This window comes from Cololabis saira, chromosome 5 (genome assembly GCF_033807715.1).
Source record: "Cololabis saira isolate AMF1-May2022 chromosome 5, fColSai1.1, whole genome shotgun sequence".
Lineage (NCBI taxonomy): Eukaryota > Metazoa > Chordata > Actinopteri > Beloniformes > Belonidae > Cololabis > Cololabis saira.
In genome coordinates, this window is record NC_084591.1 from 17,521,341 (window position 1) to 17,543,918 (window position 22,578).

The 22,578-nt window shown below is 41.5% G+C and overlaps 1 protein-coding gene across 2 annotated transcripts in view; it reads left to right on the forward strand.

Annotated features, from left to right (window-relative positions):
- Positions 1–22,578, forward strand: part of kcnq1.2 (potassium voltage-gated channel, KQT-like subfamily, member 1.2) — a 220,983-nt gene that overhangs the window by 113,928 nt on the left and 84,477 nt on the right. For both annotated transcript variants that reach the window (XM_061721107.1, XM_061721108.1), the window contains 4 exons: positions 9,907–9,982; positions 10,841–10,935; positions 15,967–16,007; positions 17,541–17,602. In XM_061721107.1, the coding sequence (XP_061577091.1) occupies positions 9,907–9,982; positions 10,841–10,935; positions 15,967–16,007; positions 17,541–17,602 (274 nt within the window). The remainder of the gene's footprint in view (positions 1–9,906; positions 9,983–10,840; positions 10,936–15,966; positions 16,008–17,540; positions 17,603–22,578) is intronic.

Below are 22,578 nucleotides of genomic sequence, written 5' to 3' on the forward strand. Positions count from 1 at the left end.
CTCGGCGCTCACTTGGATGTACCGTTCCAGGATCCCCCCTGCCCCCCCACTCACCCATCCCCCCACACCCACATGCAAGTCTTCGTCATGATGTTGAGTATGTTGCTATTCTATGCTGAGGTGTTTTTTGCACCTTGACACTGGGTATTTATACACAGTGTGAAGATGCCTTTTTCCCTCCTCTATCCCAAAGTCATCCCCTTTTGGAAAAAGGCGCCTTATAACAACTACGGCGCCAACGGTGTTAACCAAAGTCAAATTCCCTGTTTGATGTGTTCAAACTTTGTCATTAAATTCTGATTCTGATAACTTTTGCTTTGCTGCGTTTTGTCATTGGCGCTGTCACTGTTGTCAGGCCGGCGTCTGTGCAGCTAAACTGTTCACACACGTTACGAAAAGCGTGATGCTCTCTTCTTCCGCTTTATAAGGGACACATGCGTGTTAGCACGTTGTGTCACATTAAAAAGAATCCGTGCGAAATGTGAAGTTTAAATTTATTTTTGTTTTAAACGAGGTTTCGAGGCAGAGGAACTTCCTCGATAATTTTTTGTAATCAAGTTACATCGAGTTACATCGAGGAATCATTGCAGCCCTACACACGACTGGCTGGTGCAGATATTCACAAAATATGTATTTACTGTAGTTAAGGAGACATATGACTTCCTCCTGATTAGACGACATCTTTAGGATCTTTAAGGGTTGTGTGGGTGGTTGAGAGAAACCAGCTAGAATCAGTCTCTTGGAATGAGGCTGGACTGTAGCTACTCACAGATTGAAGCTGTTTACATTAGATCCGGTCAGCGTGTCCTTGCTGACGTTCCTTGATCCATGTGGTTGCTGTAGTAAACTTACAAACAAAGACAACTGATACAAACAAACCAGAATGGAAGGCGGTGCAAACTGTCTTTGCTACCCTCAGGAATGGTTATGTGAATTGGTGTAAATTTTCTACAAGTTACCAAAAAAACTAGTAGGGGGAGAGGGAGGAGGCCAGTATGTACCACTTTATGTCAGCGTCCTTGCTTGTCGCCATGTCTGTTTGGCGTATCAAAACCACGGGTTAAAACAGAGCAATGCGAGTCATTTCAACTCTCTACGCCGTTCACTTCTGTCTGCAGAAGGACCCAATTACAAAGTGACTCACCCTCGTCCACCACCACCCAGCTGTAGCCCCGACCAGACATGATGAATAATACTCTTTTGAAAAGGATTTTTGGTCTATAATCTATATAAAAAAAGGGAAACCCCTCAACTAATAAGGCCCACAGGTCACCCTTCATCTCTTCCTTTCTCTCTCTTTCTGTTTCTTCTCTCGTTCCCTCTACTGTGTGCACAGCAAGGATTAATCCCGGGTTGTGGGCTGTGACCACTGCCCCCCTCTTGTACTCCCACAAGGGCAGGGTGGTGCTAATTGTGGCCGGACATACACATGCACACAGAAGTACACATAAACGGCCATGTATGTTGGCATGACCAACCACTGGGCTCATGTGCTTGGATTACCAGAACCCTATGAAAGACAAACAGTCAGCCTAATCAGAAGATTTATGTGTGTGAGGGTGGGGGCGGGGGCTTTGCACAACCCCACCCTACTAGTACTTACTAACCCCAAAATCTCCCCACCCTACTTAGGCATGGGGACCCCTGACTGGCAGCAATAAATAGATTCTTTCTTTAACATGCCTAATCCTGCTAAATAGCAACAAATCCTATTAGGCCATGAATTATAATTACGTTTTCAGCACCGCATCTCCCCCATGCCCATTTAAGAAACCCAATCACCCTCCTATACCACTCACATAAAATTGTCTGTCAGATGTTGGTAAGCCATACTCACTCTAGTGTGTTGGACGCATTAAGACAGATCATCTTAGCTCTGAATTAGTGGGTTACCCTCTGTCTATAAGAGGCATTACTGATTTTGATAGAAACTGACCTTATTATCATGTAAAATGTGCCATTGTTGGCACAGTGTAGGCTATATTTTATGGTGCGTTTACGTTTCCAACCATGACCAAAAATAACAACGTAGCCTCACACACACGCAAATATATGCGATAGCAACATGCATAAGCTGCTTATTAGCACTTTTGTCGGTTTATGTGCTATTTGACCTCTTACAATGAACACATTGTTATCGACTGTGTGGACAAAAGTCAAAGGCAGTCAGCTTGGGATTGCAGGTGTTTCAAGCTGACGGCATTGCAATTTCTGAAGGAAATGGAATTTAGAATTAGATCAGAACAGCAAATGGCTGGCACCTGAGCCCAAAACTGTTCAGCAGCTTAACTCTTTTGCCCAATTTGTAGAAAGCACGAGCAGTCCACCTGTCCTCTGCAGGATTCATCAGTATGACAAATCAGTAATGTTGGAACTGTGTTTTCATGCTCACCATCCACTTTACTAGGTATGCCAGATATGCCTAATGGCGTGGTATACCAGATGTACCAAATTAATTGGTTGGTGACTGTATCTGTAAACATTTTGAAATCTTTGCCTCAGTATTTCATCTCTTTATTATGAGATTTTTTCACACTCTGGTTAAGTGCGTTTGCCAAACAGCTTCAGTTTAAAACATTTTTTTGAGTCTCAAAGTGGCCCCTTCTTGCCAAAGTCTTCTCATAATTTGGCAGTTAGAGTCTCATCAAGGAGTTTCAGCAGTCATTCGGACCGTACCCCTCTGCAGGCTTCTCTGCGTGCCGTGAAGCAGCTGTGATTGTCTCTGCTCCACAGGTTTTGAGTCATTGATATTAAACACGTGTTGGGCTTTACTAAGCCGGCCAGGATGTTGACTGTGTCTTAAGGTATGTTTTCATTTTTGGAGATTCTTCATGACCGAACCTAGCCAGACCTACTACCCTGCACTTTTCTGAGTTGTCTGAATGCTGCACATAGTTTAAACAAAAACATATATGCAGTGCTATGTTTTGTGTTTCTCTTAAAAAAATGCAGCAGATGAGGGTGATAGCAAAATCTGCAGTCTCTTTAGAATTTTTTTTGTCCGTCTCTGTGGCTGCACACATCAAAAGTCATTCTCTCTTTCATTTTTCTCCTTGTCATCATTTCTCATCGGCTCTGGACTTTGATGTGGCCTGGTTGCTGCTATTGTTTCCAGCATGTCTTGATCAGTGTCCATTGATCTGGGAATGAGGGGCATGAAAACAACTGCACCAGACAGATGGGGAGGAAGGAAACCATTCTATCAGGAGCCACATTTAGCCAGCAGCATCACGCCGCATGGCACGCATTTGATCATTTTCAGGTTCAGGTCCTGAATGACAAAACTTCAGCCTTATGTTGAAAGTGAATGCGTAAAGGTTAAAACGATTACAAAGAAAAACAATTCACATAACAAGACACAATAGCGGGGGAGAACAAGGACAGGTTGAAATAGACTGCAAGCACGAGATTAGGTAGAACAGATGTTTAAAAAGGTGCAGCAAAGTAAATGGGCTGCGTCTGTCTTGATCCTGACTAACTGCTGGCAATGATGCAAAGCCATCAAAGACAGCCTCATCCGAGCTTTTCTGATGATCACTCATGTCAAATCGTTATTAGATGGCGACTGCTACGATATCGTATCTTATAATGCTTATCACAACACCTTTTAACATTCCATCGCTTGCATCAAACATATCGGAAAGAACATAGTCATCTTATCCTTTGAAGATATGATAACAGAGATGTCTGCTTTTGGAGGATAGAGGAAGAAGAGTAGATCTCTTTGATGGTCCAAAGCACAAGTCATGAAGCTTATCTCATACACGTAGATGCATACACACGGGCGAGCAGTCTTGCTGGGCCCTCATCATTGCACATTGATGTCTAAGGCTGCTTACTGCCGACTGACTCCAAGGTTATTGCTGTGCACCATGGAAGCACAGGATATTTGACGGTCCCCTGCCAGAGAAAGAGCCAGGGGTGGTGGGGGAAGAGGGAGAGTTGCCATTGACAACTCTGAGATCTCCAATGTGACCATCTGAAAATGAAAAAGGAGAAAACTTATTAAGAGGGAAGGGGTCAAGGGGAAGGCATGGGGCTAAATCTGTCACAGCTTTTAAAGAAAGGCTCGTTCAGAGCTCTAGCTGCTATATATGTAGATGACTTCAACATTTGACCCAATGGAAAATAGTGAGTCTGTTGCGAGGAGCTGGGAATTGTGGTTTAATCCTCAGTATTAAAATACACACAACCGGCCTTTCCAGAAGAGTGACTCATACGGCGCGGGACAACGCAACAGATATTGAAGTAGTTTTGTGTGAGGTCTGAGCTGTGCTGGCTCGAGCGTAGTCCCCAGAACACAAAATCTTCCACAGAGATGACAAATAAACACAAAAGCAGAAAGGGATAAGCGAGAAGCAACGTCAGCAAGTGTTTTGCAGGGCACTGTAAGCCTGGAGATGTAAGACTTGCATTCTTTCACGTGTTTTTTGTGTCAAATATTTATTGCAGTGTGTGCACGTGTCTTGATGGTGCACAAAAACCCTCAGTGTTGTCCTTTTATAATACACTTACCCACTGAACATGGGTGTGCATTTGTGTCAAATGGAGGAAACAGGAGGAGGACAAGAAGGGAGCAGGGTGCAGTTGTACAACCATCAAAACCACATGTTTTATTGTGTACTTCATGTTTTCTGTTCCCTAATAACCCTTGAACCTCCAAGTCACTCTGAAAAGTGGAGAAAAAAAAACACAGTTTTCTCCTGAAAGATGAAGTGGTGCACGGCAGACCTTTTTTTTTTTTCTAAAGCAGTGCCTCATTCTTGGTATTGTTTGTGTGCATTTCCTCTTATAGCTTGGGCAAGCCTTGCATGGAAGCAGGAAAAAAGACAGCAGCCGTCTGTCTTTGATGTGCATGTTTTATGGTCCCATGTCAACGCATTGTCTGTTAAGTCCTTTTGTTGTCCCGATGCCTAATTAAGACCTCAGAGCGACTTGTTGACTCCAAAAAGACCCTTGTTGGAGGAGCATGTGTTTCCTTGTGTCGAAGATATGTGTGTGCATGTGTGTGTGTGCTTGAAGGTATGCTTTCATGCACATACACACAAATACTTCTTTGACGGGGAAGTAGCTTAGAGAGATTTGTTCAAAACAGCACACACACACACACACACACACACACACACACACACACACACACACACACACACACACACGCACACACATAAGCCATGTATACAAAGCATAGGCTTTAACACAAGAATGAGGTTATTCATTTACTTTTGGAGGGCCGCTTCAGTGGAGAGGAACTCTACTCTGTCTGCAGTCACAAGCAAAATTTAAGAGCACTTAACACACATGCACAGACATCCAGTGAATTTAAATTCCAGCCAATCAGGCACATTTGTACATGCTTCTGATTTTTTTTAATGCTCTATTGTTTCCTGCCATCTTAACTGGAATCTCAGTCCGGGATACATTTTGTGACTTTGTTGTTAGTGGTTTGTTGTTAATCCAGTTTTTCATTCATCTTGTTATTATACTATGCTATATTTAAAATGTGCCTTTCATGAAAATGTGGTCACTGAGTGTAAGACTGGCCGAATGTGGGAGTCGTTCATTCATCCATTTTCTTTACCAGCTTAATCCTGTACAGGGTCAGGGGGGGTCTGGTGGAGCCTATCCCAGCTCATTATAGGCAAAAGGCAGGAGTACACTTTGCCTTTCCATCCCAAGGCCACACATGTAGACAAACAGCCATACGTGCTCACACCTCCAGACAATTTAAACCCATCAATTAACCTAACATACAGGCTTTTCCGCTGTGGGAGTATTACAGGTACTTCAAACCAGAGAACCCCAACCACTACAAGTAGCAGGAGTTGATCCAGGAACCTTCTTAGTGTGAATTGCTATATGCTTGCTGACATCCTGGCCTGCCCCCCCTCTCACCACCTCAGTGTCTGCTGTCTACATCTGCTTATATAGTTATCTCTGCAGTGCACTAGCTGGCCATTGTGTCTGTGTCTCTCCTTTCTCTGTTCTTCATTCTCTCTTTCTGTTTTCTCTTTTCCTGCTCTGCCCAGCTGACCTGCGGCAGGAGTGTCCCCCCTTATGATCCAGGTCCTGCTCAAGGTTTATTCCCTCCTAAAGGGGAGTTTTTCTTGCCACTGTTTGGCTTAAGGCTTTTCTCCCACTAGGGGAGTTTTTACCTGCCATTGTTTATGTTATGTTTATGTAATAATTGCTCGGGGGTCATGTTCTGGGTCTCTGGAAAGCGCCTAGAGACAACTTCTGTTGTAATAGACGCTATATAAATACAATTGAATTGAATTGAATTATTGTGAGGCAACAGTGCTAACCACTGAGCCACTGTGCTTATTGGCAGCATGTCAAGAAATGTCATGTACACAGATACCACCCATACGTCTAGCATACATCCGCAACAATAGTCTGCATCATATTTCATTTCTTTATTTACTTAAATGAAAATGTACGAAAAATGTAAAAAAAAAAATTAAAAAAAAGAAATAATAACTTCTTGCTCAAATTGTAGTAAGGCAAATCAAGAGTGACTCCCTCTTGCTTCACAGGAAAAATATCAGCTCATGCCTTATTCTGTCACTGACTGTAACACAAATGGGTATTTCTGGGTAATTTGGCAAGTTTGGCATCCATTGCCATTCAAAGATGGCTCAGTGTTGATACGCGTCTTTCATGAGTCTTGGAGTTGTTCACACATAACTAAGTGCTGAGAGCAAGTGCCAACTGCTCACTGATTTGTCCCCAACTCGTCTGAAAACTCAGTCACTGCCAAATCGTGCTTAAAAAACAATGTACAAAGATAGACTGACCATTCCAAATAAATTATATCACCTCTAGAGGGAGAAAGTGGTATTACAAGGCATGAAGGTTCACAAGCCAGCACCGTTTTTACAGTGGCTCTTTGATTAACACAGAAATTGTATATGTTTTACATTGCATCAAAATGGTGGTGTTGTGGTTTTTGATAGACTTATATTTATTTTGTTGGTTTTAAATATTTCAAGTGTAATTCCTGCATATGAGAACTTGAATGAATGAATGGACTGGTTTCTTTACAAAAATGTTTTGTTTTTTTTTCCTTTTCACATTCCATAAACCAGTGATACTAAACAAAGTTGATGAAATAATTTAAGAAGTATTTATTAATGTTTATATGAGATTGTGAAGTTTCATCTCTCAGAGATTACATGATAACACATAAAGGGAGATGTTAATGTTGTCAATTTAACTGGATCAAACTGGGTGGCCTTTCAGCCGCATGCTGGTGTTGCAGAGTTGAGAGGATTGACAACTTCATTGGTGTAAAGCCGTGGGATCCAGTGGAAGTTTGGCAAGCGTGGACTGTGTGTAGCTCCCACAAATGTATCAGGATAAATAAACTGTACTTTATTCATCCTGATTTGACCTTCTGACACCTTTTTCATTCATCACTAGGGATGGCGGTCTATGAAGAGACCGTTTCTTTACTTTCTTTGCTTTTTTATATTCTGTCAGCATACTAGCTCATGAAGATTAGATTTCCTTTTAAATTTTAATGTGTAAATAGCAGACACAGCTAATATGAATAAAACCATGTGCACATTGTTAAATTTCATTTTTTGTTCATGTGATAAAAAAGAATATTGACATCTAACAATCTAGCTGTCAAGTTATGTTTATGCTCGGTTATATTTTCCTGGTAATGTCAATATCTCATCCCAAAACATTCATGAAAACTTGATGGTGCTGTGCCAGTTTTACTGCAGGCACATAACCCATGTTATCATTAGCGGGGGTTCCCGGTAAACCTGCCAGACAGGAACGTCTAACGGGGCCAACCCCCTCCTCACCCCCTTCAGCTGGCGTGTCTCAATTACACTGCAGCAACACACAAGAACCACTGACTGAACAAATAACTCAGCTTACAGCGTGATGGCAGTTATGCGCATTTTAGTGTTTTATTCGCGAATGGCCAGCAGCATAAAAGGATACAGAAAAGAAGAATGCAGCAAAAGAAGAAAGAGATAAACAAGTAAACCTAAAATTGGCGTAATACGCCCACAAGGCCTGAATCGAGTCAGCCCACCCATCGCTTTTTTCTTGTAATCTCCATCTTCATCAAATGTACTCAGAGCAAAATGTTTGTGGTCCAGATGTTCACATCTTTTATGTTCACTTCAGAGGGCTGAACGTAATTTAGAAATCCTAATCAGCAAAGATTCCCCTGCCAGGTATTTCTTCTTGGCCAAGCTTAGTTCCTATCCTACTATAGAAATGTTTTTTGCCCCGTAAAGGTCCCTGAGGTGCCACTTTTGCCGGGCCGTTCCTTGTAATGGAGACGTGCTAATGATCCAGCCCCTAAAATACTTCCCGAAACTCCTGCTAATGGAAATGCTATTGCTGTGGACTCTTTACCTTTACTTTGCTGTAGGGACGTTGAAACATAAAGGAAGGTCGTCTGCTTACCAGTTGGTTTTGATTCCGACCCTCAACTATAGTCAGGAATTTTGAGTAATGACCAAGAAATAGGATTGCAGATGCAAGTAGCTGGAATCAACTTCCTCCATAGGGTGGCTGGACTATTTTTTTTAAATATAGGTTAAGAATTGTGGCCATCAGGGAGGAGCTTGGAGAAGAGTCTGCTTCTCCACAGTAAAAAGAGCCAGTTGAGGTGGTGAGGAAGGTCTGGGCCTTTGTTCAGGATGCTGCACTTGTGACCTGATGAAAAAAAAGGTTGAAGTGGAAATGGATGGATGGATGGATGGATGGATGGATGGATGGATGGATGGATGGATGGATGGATGGATGGATGGATGGCTATTAGTTCTGAATGATAATACATTATCTGGGCTGTTGTCTTAGTTTTAAACATTACGTTTCTAGTTAACTAAATTGCAATTTCCCTCTGTATTTAATTTGTCTTTAGACGTTGAATGTAACGACTGTCACTTATATGGCCAACTTTATATTAATGTTTGAAGTTTGTTTTTCTTTTGTTGCTGCATTCATGCATTCATCCGATCACTGCACAATTATATCTTGTGGACGAGTGATTGAACATTTTCATCACAGATAGTTCCTCTCTAAAGTAGGACCTAAAAAGACCTAATAAAACCGGTTTTATGAACTAGAGTCGGCTGTACTTCCTGCAGTTTGGAGACAAAAAAAAAAATAAGAGGGAACTCCTTAAAGTGGTTGTAAGAACTATTAAAAGCTAACTGTGGTCCAAAAACAGCCATTGTGTTTAACTCTTTTATAGGAGCACCTTCAGTGCCATTGACTTGACTATTAAAACCTTTAAATGCTGGGTAGTTTTGAGACTAGAAAACTGGGATTTCAACAAGGTTTAGGCATGCAATTAACTTGATTGCATTTTGTAATGTGTCCATGTGTTTCTCCCACTAGAACTTGTGCTTTATTTATTTGATTTTTTTTTATCTCATAGTCCAAGGAAGTACGCTCACTCAGCAGAATATTTTTCATGATCTCTCTTCCTTCATCCAAGCAAGCAGCTATCACATTTAGGAGATTCAGGGTCTTGTTTCAGTATCTGACAACTAAACCAAATCATCACCAGCGCACAGCACACCGAGGGCCTCCTTAAAAAAAAAAAACTTATGCATGCCAGACATCAACGAAGGTTTGCAAGTATGGGTGTATGTCTGTATTTACAACAACAAGATTTTGTTTCAGTGTGAGGTTCCATAGAGGACTTTTCTATCTATGTTGACCCACAAACTTTTTCCCAAGTGTGCATGTCATATCCACAGTGTACTGCATACATGCTATTGCTACCGTGTTTTACTGTTATTTAGTACACACATCGTACATTAATCTGCTCATTTTGTTCAGAATAAACTATATTTTACAGCAACAACTCTAAGTATGTCTTTTTTTTTCTTTTTATGTCATAGTCTGAACCTGTCTCCTTTTCTGTCACAGGTTGTCCCATGCACAGAGGTCTGCCGTAAAAGTCCTCCGCAGAATGCAGTACTTTGTGGCCAGGACAAAATTCCAGGTAAACAAAAGGAAATCCTGAGAGAGAAATGGAGAGTCATAAAAAAGAAAAAAAAGCAAAGAGTGATAGATGAACAGAGAGACAGACTGGGAGTGAGAGAGGTGTGTTGTGTGTGTAGTTGTAAAGGAACAGGAAGGGGGGAAGTCTCAAGGGCATATATCAGCTGCAGTGCTGCTGTGTGAGTGTGTGTGAGTGTGTGAATGCCTAAAACCTGCACCTGCATGTCTTCTTTGTGCTCACTTCAGTTCAGGGAAATATTCTAACCTGTCTCTGGGGATACAGTAGGAATTTAATTACTGCACTGCACACAGAAAGACTCACACTTGCAGAACTGCACATAGGCTCTCGTTAGTAGGTGGAGTAAAGTAAAAAAAATACTAGAAAAAAAAAAGAAAACGTCTACTAAAATAGCTAAAAATCATGCTTAATATATACTGTATAAGGAAGTATAATGTTTCTAAATGTCCTACATCATAATTCCTATATTCCCTCTAAAAACAAGTGTTCTTTATGTTTTTAATTACGGCTTAAGTGATCTCAGCCATTGAGACAATATTGTGTCTACCAGAGATACCCTGACGAGTTCACCGGGTTCCTTGTGATACTCCTTGTATCAACGTCACACTAAACAAAACTGAAAAGACCTTAACACAATTGCTCTCTACATGACCATGCACTTGGCAGTGCACTCACTCACACTCTCTCACACACACATACACACACAAATACAAACACTCAGTTAACAATGAACCCTGTGCACCCAAGGGGGTTGGGGATGTTTTCGGGGGGCCGAGCAACAGAGGGTTTGGTTGACAATGGCTTTTGTGTGTTGTTGTATGTGCACGAATGGAACTACAGCAAGCGCGGAAGCCCTATGATGTGCGAGACGTGATCGAGCAGTATTCCCAGGGTCACCTCAACATGATGGTCCGCATCAAGGAGCTGCAGAGAAGGTGGCGCTTTTGATTTTGACTTTTTACTCTCGTCACAAGTTTAAAGTTGTGATTTTTATGTCTGGTGGGACCTCAAAGAAATGGAAAGATCACTTTGCAATTTTGTATTAAAACTGTTGTGTTTCGCTCCACTTTTAATTATTTTACAACGCCTAATACAACCCCACATCAGAAAAAGTTGGGATGATATGGAACATACAAACTCCCTCAAAACAAACAGACGAACAAAGTGATTCTTACATTTATTTTTGACAGATTTCTTGACCACAATGCATGCTTCCACAGGTCCAACTAAAAAATCAATAAGACAACAGTAGCTCATTCAGAACTGTGCTGCTCAAGTCCTCACTAGGACCAAAAACCACATCAGTACTGCTCTGAGGTCTGAGGTCCATCAGAGGATAGACTTTCAAGTTCTGATGCTCGTCTTTAGAGCTCTGAATGGCCCAGGACCAAATTATACCAGTGACCTCCAGGCCCAGTATGAACCCTCCAGAGCCCTCAGGTCATCTGGAACAGTTTTATTATCAGTTCACGGAGTCAGAACCAGACATGGAGAAGCTGCATTCACCTTCTATGCCCCACATGTCTGGAAAAATCACCCAGAAAGCCTCAGATCAGCTGAAACACTCAGGGCCCGATTTACTAAGATCCTAAATAAAGAGTACTAAATTGCGTGTGCACTGAAAAAGTTTGCACGTGCTGTTGTTGTGTGTTTTGCGGGTGATCAACTAAGAATGCTCGCGCAATTGATAACAGGTGCAAACCGCAGTATTTAAATGAGGTGTTGCGTGTCTGTTTGCGCCATGGAGAGTCTGGATGGAAAGCAGGATCGCAAGCGCAAAATGAAATTTGACGCGGTGGAGTTAGAAATATTAGTGGAAGAGGCAAATAAACACATTCATGAACTACAGCAAAGAAATTTAAACATTACCAAAAGTGTTGTGCCGTATTCAGCACCCCTGCCGTGAAAAGCACCCCCTCGTCGACATATACCCACAGATCTCTTATTCACGAGTAAATGTCAAAAAGGACTAAATGCTCATGTTTAATTTACTCCAAATGACAACGTACACACAATGACAAAAATTATATTCTCATTCCGTGTCACGTTCTGTTTAGCATCCAGTTTTGTGTTAATGATTCATGTTTAAATGCGCTCATGGATTCCACAATAGTCATACTTTCCCACAATCACAGTCACAGATAACAAAAATGGGGTAAATGGTTATTGATGTCATTAATTAATAGCCTGCTTACTGTGTTGTCTTCCATAATATTTGTAAATATATATAATATAAACTCCTAAGTATGTGTTTGTGTGAGTGTGTATGAGGGGGTGCTTTTCACGGCAGGGGTGCTGAATACGGCACAACACCACAATAACAGCAGCCATCGGTGCGTAATGCTGGGCACATTAGCACCTTCCTTTCGAACGTATTAAATACAGACGCAATCACAATCCCCGCAATTACTTTCAGGCTTGGTAAATCTGATTGAACATATTTGCATTTTCCCCTCCCAGTATTTAGCGCTTTCTGGCGGGTACGCCCCATATTGATTATTCATCAGGGGAAAAGTACTAAATGAACAGCGTGTGCTATTTTGCTCATTTGAGAGGCGCAGTCCTCTTTGCACGCTGTTACTAGATCAGCTTGCACATTGGTTTGCGGGTGATGTCAAGTTTGCACACGTTTTTACGCACGCAAACCTTTAGTAAATCAGGCCCTCAGTGTATTAAAATCCAGGATGAAGACACCTGTTTTCAGCTGCATTTGAATAAAACTCTAAATCTGCAGTTCCAAAACTTCATCATATTTTAACTACAGATTTTATCTATTGTTCTTATATCTTTCTTTTTTCTTTAAATTTTAAATCATGCTTTTATTTATGTTTTAATGTCTTAGTAAAGCAGGTTTTTGTTTAATTGTGCTATAGAAATAAACGTCTTGCCTTCCACTGTGTGGTCTACATAAAAAGATCTACAAGCCCCCTGTTACATCACCCAGAGTTATTTCTTCTGTAGGTTGTGTTTGAAGCCTCTTTTTTGTGTCACAGTACAGCACCATGTTGGTAAAAAGTGAGGTTAGTCAACCCCAATTAATTCAAACATGGGTAGATGGGCAGAACGAGCAGGCCTGGGAACCGGCTGGAACACATTCACTTTAGTTCAGTTTCCATAAAATAGCTATTTTAGATGCTAAACTAAGATGCTAACTCATATAACCTGACATTTATTCTCTTCAAATCTGTCCAAAAATCCTCATTTCAGATGTTGGTACCAAAACAACATCCGAAACAGGGGCTGCCAGAGCTGCAACGAGGACTAACAGAGCTTGGCTGGGACCCACAGTCACGAGCAGCGTGCTGAGTGATTGAGCTCTGCTAGTCCTCTAGTTTTGGATCTCATTGGGTAATCATCCATTTAGGGTCCTGAAATGTTCCGCTCAACTGTAGGACCCAGCTGGCTGAGGTAGAGGCTAATGACTTTGGGGCAGTTCAGCTGACGTCCCCTGTGTAGCCCCAGCTAACAGCCTTCAATTGAGGGAGAAATAGCTGCTTCAGGATTCAGTACTTTGTTACCATTTTATTACAATTAACAGCACAGAAAACCATCTTATCTTCAAAATAAGAATGATTATGCTCTATCAGGGCTTTATCAGGACTTATTATTATAAGTCAAGTCATAACAGTGCTAAATTCTAGGAAGCTGAAGTGATGAAAGCAATCCATTAGTTATAGCCAATTCTCCATAAAAAGACCAACTCCTAATTAATCATACATTTGTGGCTTTATATAATTTTACCTGATGGTCTATATAAAAACTCACCCTCACCCCTTTAGTTATCATGGATGCGAAATTTAGCTATGGAGACCCAAACTATTTTTTTGAACAAGGCTGATGTTTATTTTTGTTGCAAAGTTGTTCATCATTGCTTAAAGGGGACCTATTATGAAAAACACGTTTTTTTCTTGCTTTAACATATATAAAGTGGTCTCCCCTCAGCCTGCCATCTCAGAGAAGGAGGAAAGCAACCAAATTCTGCAGTGTCTGTACAGCCGCCCGGTTGAGCCATCCAGTGTGATGTGGATCTACGAGCCGTTCAGATTATGCTCCCTTTCGTTACGTAACCAAAATGCAATTTACATAGGTTGGCCTCCGATGCGTGAAACTACGCCCACAACTAACTCCGCCGGCCGGAGCTTCCGTCATTTTTCCGTAGCGGTGTATCGCGTCATTCAGGCAGCCAATCAGCACAGTGCCTCATTATCATAGCCCCGCCCACTCAGAATCCCGCATAGATAATGAGGTTAGAAAATGGGAAGATAAAGACATGGTTCAGAGGCTGAATTTCTAATGTATTTAGCAAAAACAATCAAAAGCTTGTTTTTAAGGCATTCAAGGCCTGTTTAAAATAGGTATTAGATGCCATAATAGGTCCCCTTTAAGGGAAATTGTGAATGACAGTTGACGATATGAGAAATGTTGGTTCCTTTATATAAAATCTCATTGACATACCATTCATCCCTTTAAATTTTATATGTAGGTTTTTCTGGTGATAGATTTACATTGATGTCCTTCCACCTGATGCAATTTCATATTTTATTTGAATCATAAATCAGGTAATTTCATCTTTCCGCGTTATCCATCAGCTTTTACAGCTGAATCTCCTCTGTATCTGGGGCCTCATCTATAAAGCTTGCTTGCGCAGAAAAAGCGCCTGAAAGTTGCAGAAGCCGCCATCTACGCAAAGCCTTGGATCTAAAAAGAAAAAACTAACCGAAAAATCTGCGTATCTCTACGGCAACCCTCACCCTCCCGTAAGAATTTACTTAAGACACGGGGAACTGGCGAGGCAGGCTGTAAGGTGGTGAAATGAAGCCAGATTCATGTCATACTCTTAATAATGTCATCCCATATCACAACATATATCAGACTTATAATAAAATAGCGCTGATCGTGTCCCTCTGTCCCCCTCTGTGTGTGAAGCTCAGTCAGTCAGGACTCTGGTGCTGCTGGAGCTGCAGCCTCTTCACCCACCGCTTTAGGACAGAACAAATGAGGGGCTGCGTTTAGGGAGCCCCACGGAGCCCCTAAAGGGGACTCAGATTTTTTTTCATATATATAATGAGTTTTACGCGCGCGTGAAACCTTTACGTGCGGGTGTAAGCCTAAATTAGGATCCCGCGTAAAACGACGCAGAGCCTACGGCGTAGGGTACGCGGCGACGCACACCTACGCCGTAGGCTCTGCGTTGGTGTGACGCAGAACCATAAACCCGCCCTGAGCAGCTCTGAGGGGAGGGAGGAGGAGGGGGAGCGGGGGGTGAAGTGGGGCGGCGGAGCTGCGGGGCTGCGGGGCTGCTGGGCCGTTCTCGTATCGCTTTCATACAGTGTCTTGATAATTTGCAATTTAAGGCTGAGCCTACCGTTAGTTTTTAAACTGTAAAAAGTGGGGGGGGGGGAAACATGATTTTGAAAAGACGGGGGGACGTGTGTCCCCCTGTTGCGCCGGGGAACTCACGGCGTTTAGCGCAGCAACGGCGTGCTGCCACTCACTCTCTTTATTTCATACTGTTTATATACTTATTCTAACTTTTACTGTGACCACCAAAAAATGTCGTTTTCCTGTCCCCTCATCCACAACATCTAGATCTCAGTCTCCGTGAAAGTCAGTGTCACGGTGGCTGGTCACCCTCTCATTCATTCTGACGCCAAACAGGCTGCAGGAAGCCACTGCGCATGCTCAGTAGGCTCATCCATATGCATTTATGGTAAAAAGTGGGCGTGTAGAGGTCGGGATATGAGGCGGATTCAGCTGCGCAGCCTTCCAGCTGGACTGTGATTCATAAAGCGAACATTGCGTGCAAAATTGCGTGCACATGGTTTTATTGATCCGAATTTTTTTTTTGCGCCCGGTATTTTCGGCTTTTGGGTGTACGTGCAATTTTAGTATGACTCCTACTCATACTCCTAGTCCATTTTAAATGAGGCCCCTGGTCTTTTTTTACCTTCCTCTCTTTCCCACAGGCTGGACGGCACCCTGGGAAAGCCAGGAATGTTTCTCTCAGGTAAAAACACTGATTAACACACCAGTCATAGAATGGATGCTACGTCTAGCCACCATCCGCTGGAACTCGTTAACTATGTCCAAAAGTCTTAGGGAGCCAGTCAATTCAGTCCATTATTGTAGAGAGAGTGTCTGGGGTTAACACAATGATGAATGCACTGGATGTAAAAAGTGTAGAAGGCCGCAGAAGATTAACAGTCATTTGGATGGGCTTTGGCATCAACAATTAAAGATTCAGACTTTTTCTTTTAAAAATTTAAAAGAAGATGGCACTCAAATAATCTTTTGCAAGGAAAATGTAAAGGTTTATTTTATTTTTCTACACAACACATTCTCCCGTTCTGCCTCTCTGAATACGTCACCTTGTTCATTGCTCTGGTTGGTCATAGTGCTGACCAACTGCCTGCTAAGGCAGTTTGATAAGCAACTTATCGACTGTTTTCTACGGTGGCCGACAAGGGCCAAACGCACTGCAACAGTGAGAGCGCCCCCTGCAGGTTTGGAGCACTTCCGGTTGTAGTGACCGGTTATGAAGCGTTTTTCTTTTGAAGATGGTTTCTTGTTTTATATCCTTTTGTGCTTTGCATCGTTTCTCTATTTGCAGCGCGTTTGATGATGCTGCATTTGTCTTTGTTTTTTGCAGCACGTTTTTTCATTTGCACCACGTTCCTCTTTTTGTACCTCGTTTTGAGTTTGTGAATTTGAATCGTTTCTGTACTTGAAGCCGTTTTCCTTAACTGAGACGCATTAGGCCGTTGCAGTGCGTTTGGCCCTTGTCGGCCACCGTAGTTTTCAGACCCAACATCTTTCTAGATGTGGGTCTGACCTATCAGGTGAAATGAATACAAAAGAAAGCTTAAATAACAAAATCAGCACATGGGCCACTGATGAATTGTAATCTATCAATGAGAGCTTCAGATTTATAAATGTTTTAGTTTAACTGCAGGTCAGAAGTATTTTAGGGAACGCTGTCTTAAGGGCTCAGTTGGGTTTCAGTAGAGCTATGTTTCTGTTAACATATGAGTTTCATGTTTATTTAAAGGAATTTTGGACTATTTCTAACTGAGTAGCTCCAGTTTCCCTTTCCTAATATCTGCAAAAAAACATCCAAAGAAACTGTGTACTTCCTTTCCAGTTGTCAGTTGCAACGACTGTGTATCGCTTTACAGTGTCAGGCATCAGCAACTATGGAACTAGCTCACAGAGTTACAGACGTTAGCATGGTGACTAAGAGACTTAAGAAAGAAATGACAGAAGATAAAACAAGCAATAGACAGGATAGGAGTAAATCTTGAATTTTGTGGCGCTTCAGATCTACATTGAGCACTTACAAACATTACTCTCGGTGACAGGCGTTTGAAAATGTACACGAGAGCATGAATTGTTTTATGTCTGTGACAAAATCACTTTTCTGCACCTGTTTCGGTGTCTCTGGTATATATATGCCCAAGACATCGTTCAGGAATTCATGTCATCAAAACACGCTGGTGATTTTATCAAATTTCCATGTATGCATACCTTTTTTTCCCACTAGGGAAGGGAGAAGATAAAGAATACCCAACTATTGGAGCACGACTGATCAGGCTGGAAGATAAGGTAGGCACACTCCAGTTTGTATGTCTATGTGTGTGTGTTTTGGCTCTAGGTACGTGAGATAAACTGATTAGATGAACCAAGCTGCACAGAAGCAAAGCTATACATATTTGACTGCAAACTATTTTCAGTGTCACCATGCAACACTGGCAGCGTGTGTTATTGTTATCAGATCGATGTGTGCGGTGGAATCTCCAGATGACTCCAACTGAAGCCGGGCTTGTCTGTGCCAAACATGCGCCTCCTTTCTTTTATCTTTTTATTTGTATTTTTTTTAACAGCATCTGACCGGAGCTCTGTCCATGCTGTAAGCCATTTTCTTCAATCATGTTTTATGACTTTGTTGGTTAATATTGTAGATTTTCCATGCCAGTCTATTTTCCTGCAATCACAGGCAGGGTTGCCTGGTGTCATTTCCCCAATGTTTATTTTTCCACAATGGAATATTAAAGTATTGCGGAAAGCTAATGAGAAAAGCCTTTCTGTAGTGAGACAGAGCCAAAAGACAACAGCTGTGTTATGAAGCCCACAGGCATGACTGGGTGCGTCCACTCTCACAGAGGAAGGGGTATAGCGTCATGCCAGCATGATATCGAACAGATGCCAGTTATTCTGGGGGAAAATATATAACACATTCACGAGTTGGAATTGTGACCTCTACCACCTTCTTGTGTATCTGCCACAGTTTATTCCATGAGGCATGACATGAGTTAATTTGGAGTTTGGGTGTTTTGTATAATCTCTGTTAGACTTGTGGAATTAGCAAAAAGTCAAATTATGTTCGTGCTTTTGAAACCGTTTGGAAATATGTTAAAGCTCTGCGCCATGTTTGTTGTTTTTGTTTCTTAGCCTTTTTTTTTTTTTCGGTCATGAAGCTGATGTTTTGAATTCAATACAAAGCTTCATGTCAAAATCTCTGTAACGTGAAAATAATCCTAAACAATTGAACAATGCACTCTGCTGCCACTCATTTGACAGTTAAGCCAGCTCAGGATTTCCCTCATTTGCTTGAATATTTACCTTAACATCTCTGTACGCTCATCGACCCGACTGTCCTCAGCGTTAGCCATTGTCAGACGGTATTGTTTTGGAGAGAGGAGTAATGATCTTGAACCGGAGACCTCCCTCAAAGATTTCTTTTGCAGCCCATTACCTTGCGGTGTTGTGATCACAATCTCCTCTTCGGATAGACAAACCTCTGTTCAGAAGTATTCCTGTTTCCTACAACAGCGTCTCTCCTTTTACTCTTTTTCTTTTTCTTTGCTCTTGCCCTTTGACATGACACAGATGAAACTGAGATAGATTACATTTTGAAAATTCAAAGCAACCCTCCTGGAGTACAGGTTATGTTTATTCTCTAAAACAGTGATAAAACAGTGATTTTTCCGTTACTCAGAGTAGCATTAGCACTTCTGCAAAAAAAGTTCTTGAACATTTTAGTGCATATCAGTTGCAGAAACTTGTTTCACCAAGAGCAGAGCACCAGTCCTTCGTAATTAGTGTTTTCTTTACCTTGGCCACCCTGTACCCTTCTTTTAGTTTCGCTCTTGTGAATTTTTTTTGTATTGATGGAAGCACACCTGTTACATGGACAAGGTGGGCTTTCTTTTCGCCCCCTCAGGCAGCAAGTCCATGAACCCGTTGACCTTTCTTTGCTTTCACTCTGCGGAGAAGAAGTGAAGCTAACTACCTTCTACACTGCTTTTACATTATAGCTTTGAAAAGTGAGGTATAACATTTTGATTCTAGTTTCTGTTTTTCTGGGCACATTTTTTTTTTTTAAACAACCCTCTATACAGTTATTTGGACCTATTTTAGTTGTTGTTGTTGTAAATGACTGCAAATATATATGTATTTCTGCTGTAAAGTTGAATATTTCAACATGGGAGTTAATGGAGACTGACTTGCTGTCGGATCCAGCATTTTAGTGGTCATTCTGCACTTTTGCATTCACTTCAAAGAGGAAAACATTTTTCCCCTCAGTTCAGTGTCTGCAGTGGAGGGGTGGCTGTGGATCAGAGACCAGAAGGACAGTAGATCGATCACCAGTCCCCGCAGGTGTCAAAGTGTCTGAACCGTCCCATTGCTCCCTTAGCTCAGAAAGAACAAGTAGCTACATCCTATACCAGTCTCTTCAAGGCCAGTCCAAGGACAGTGCCCTTGACTTGACCCGGACTTGAAGAGCCCTCCCCTATACCACAATGTTGATCGTTGATCAATTCCGACCATATCATAGCAGGCAAATACAGTATCTTCTAATATAAGAAATCAAGGAAGATGTAGGTGCAGTTTCTCATAGATTTGTTTTAATGTAATTAATGCAAGTTGCAGTCATGTCCATAATGGCTTCACTTTTCAAACCTCCAACCCATATCCATTTCTTTTACAACGTTTATATTTGTCTCAGATAGGCCTATACCATTAAAGGTAGGACGTAAGAATTATTGTTCACAGTAAAAACTAAATATACCACATTATTAGGGGATGTTGAGTTTGGAATCACATTTATAGTGAAATTCCCACGACTGAGTAAGATGATGCGGGTCGCAGCTGAGTTCTTATGGGCAGCTGTGGCTCCGACTGTGACCATCAAATTGTAAAGTTTGTTTTTGATCCCTTGCCTCTTTAAAAGTGCTTGGTCAAGACACCAAATTTATCAAAGCGGCAAGGGAGGATCCTGCACCACAACTCCCCAACCGCTGGTGCCTCAATATGTGAATCAGAAACATTATTTAAGGTGTTTTTGAAGTCATGCAAAGCTTAAAAAGTGATTTATTTTTTTCCATAAACAATTCTCTTAAAATTCCCAAGCTTTAACTGGTAACTTGTGTAGGTCATTTTTATTGACCATGTAATGCCAAGGAATACTAAAACAAAATTATTCAAGATAACAGTGGAAAATAGCAACTGAATCATCTGCATTAACAGTTTAGTTTGGACTGAGGATGACTGGAACAGGATTATGCTACATACAAACAGGTGTTAACAATCTTTGGTTCAGGACTCCTTCGGGGTCACATGAAAGATGGATTCCTCACCAAACTGTATCATTTGCAAAATTTGCCAATAATTATTTTGGAAACCATCCCTCAAGAGAGGTAGCAAAAAGTTCAGTCTTTACTTGCTCCTTCTGCACCATAATCTTCTTCACAGTCCCTTTTACTTTGCATGACTGCACATTCCTTATAACGTTGTCCAGTTTCTTAGTTACGCCACCTTTTGCACGTTACTTATAATACTAAACTAAATCAGTCACAAAGCAAACCCCTGGTGTCACAGCTGAATCATTCTCAATGGATCTCAAGGATCTTTCCCAACAGGTCAAGAAATTATTCATAAATGTAGCACACATTATGTTTGTGTGTGCACAAGAGCATGTTCCCATGCCTTTTTTTAATACCCATGCTTGCTCGGCCTCCAGCCATATGTAATTTAATGTTGATAAATGCCCACTTTCTTCTCCTTCCTGCCCTGTACAACAGCAGATATTTACTATTGTCTGTATGCTCTGGCTGAGTAAGTACGATAGAATAATTATCCTGTCCACTCATTGTCAGCAGACCACTTGTAGATGAATTTATCTTCGGTGGGCTGAACGGGATCCAGGCATTGTGTGTCCTGTACAGAGTTAGACAGTGATTTATCGCAGGCAGACAAAGACACATGTTGGTCGACACCCTGACATGAACACAGACACGAACACGGAGTCGATTAATCACCAATGTGCCTATTCCCAAACTCTTGAGATTGAATTCTCTCAAAGTGACTTGGAAACGAAGATGGATGGCACTCTGACAGAGTGTTATCTTCCTGTCAAGGCCACTTGATGAAAAATGTTCAAATGACAAGCTCAAACAGTGGCCGGCGTGTCTGGGCACCGGGGGGGGTTGCCTGGATTATTCATTTTTTTCATAGCAATATAAATGCAATAAAGCCAGGGAAATAATGCTTTCTCAAAGCCTCCAAAAGTCTATCTGTCTATCCGTGCCCATGCCCATGTTTTCTTTTTCTTTCAGTTTAACGCTGTTGTCAAGTGTGTTGTAGCCCAGAGTGACCTCGCAACTCCACTGACTGAAATTAGAAGGCTCTAATTATGTAGGAGGTGAAATTTGTTTTTTGCAACTTTGAATGTTTTCAAAAGGTTCCAAAATATAGATGTTAGTCCCCGCCTCCATCCTAGCAAGCAGCTTGTTTTGGCTTTTACCTGTGCAGATGTCGCAACAGCGGGTCGTCGTGTTCTGCATATTGATTTAGGTTTTAACGTCAGACCATACCCATTTATCTATTCTTGGGACTGGCATTGGGACCGGCATTAATATGAACATCTATATAAGAAAGACACGCTTTCCCATTCATATGAATATGAAATAGATAAATATGAAATATTTAAAATATTTAAAATTTCGGTTATCCTGTCCTGAACAGAAAAAGTATTTGTTTGTAGCTGTTTCATCTGATGTCAGTTTTGGTTTAAATTTGTCTGCAGGTTATTGCAGGTTACATTATAGGTCCACTGCATTAACATTCAACAGTGTCATTAAACAGAGCAGTTGCAGCTTCTTTTTTTGTGTTAGATAATAGTCTTAGTATTAAATAAAACGATATAGAGTTCTATTGTAATCACGGCTATGAAACTTTCACTGGCCTCTAAGAAAACACGCTGTAATGTGCCCTCCAGGCCTGCTGCGACACGTCTCTGCACAAAACATTATTCGTTATTTATGTCTCTCGAAGCACACTACATTGAGCATATCACGCTTACTGTGGTTGACTTCACCTTGCTATATTAGGGCAATTTTGCTGCACTGTGTACGCTTATATCATGTGTATTAGCATGAGGCGTACGCAGAAGAATCTGTGCTCTAACCTTAATAGCATCTCAATTAGGTAAGTATGTTGTAAATTACAGCGAGGCCAAATACTGCGAATAGTTGAGGGCCAGGACAGAGAGTTGTGTTTGTTGTAAGTCCATCTGTAAG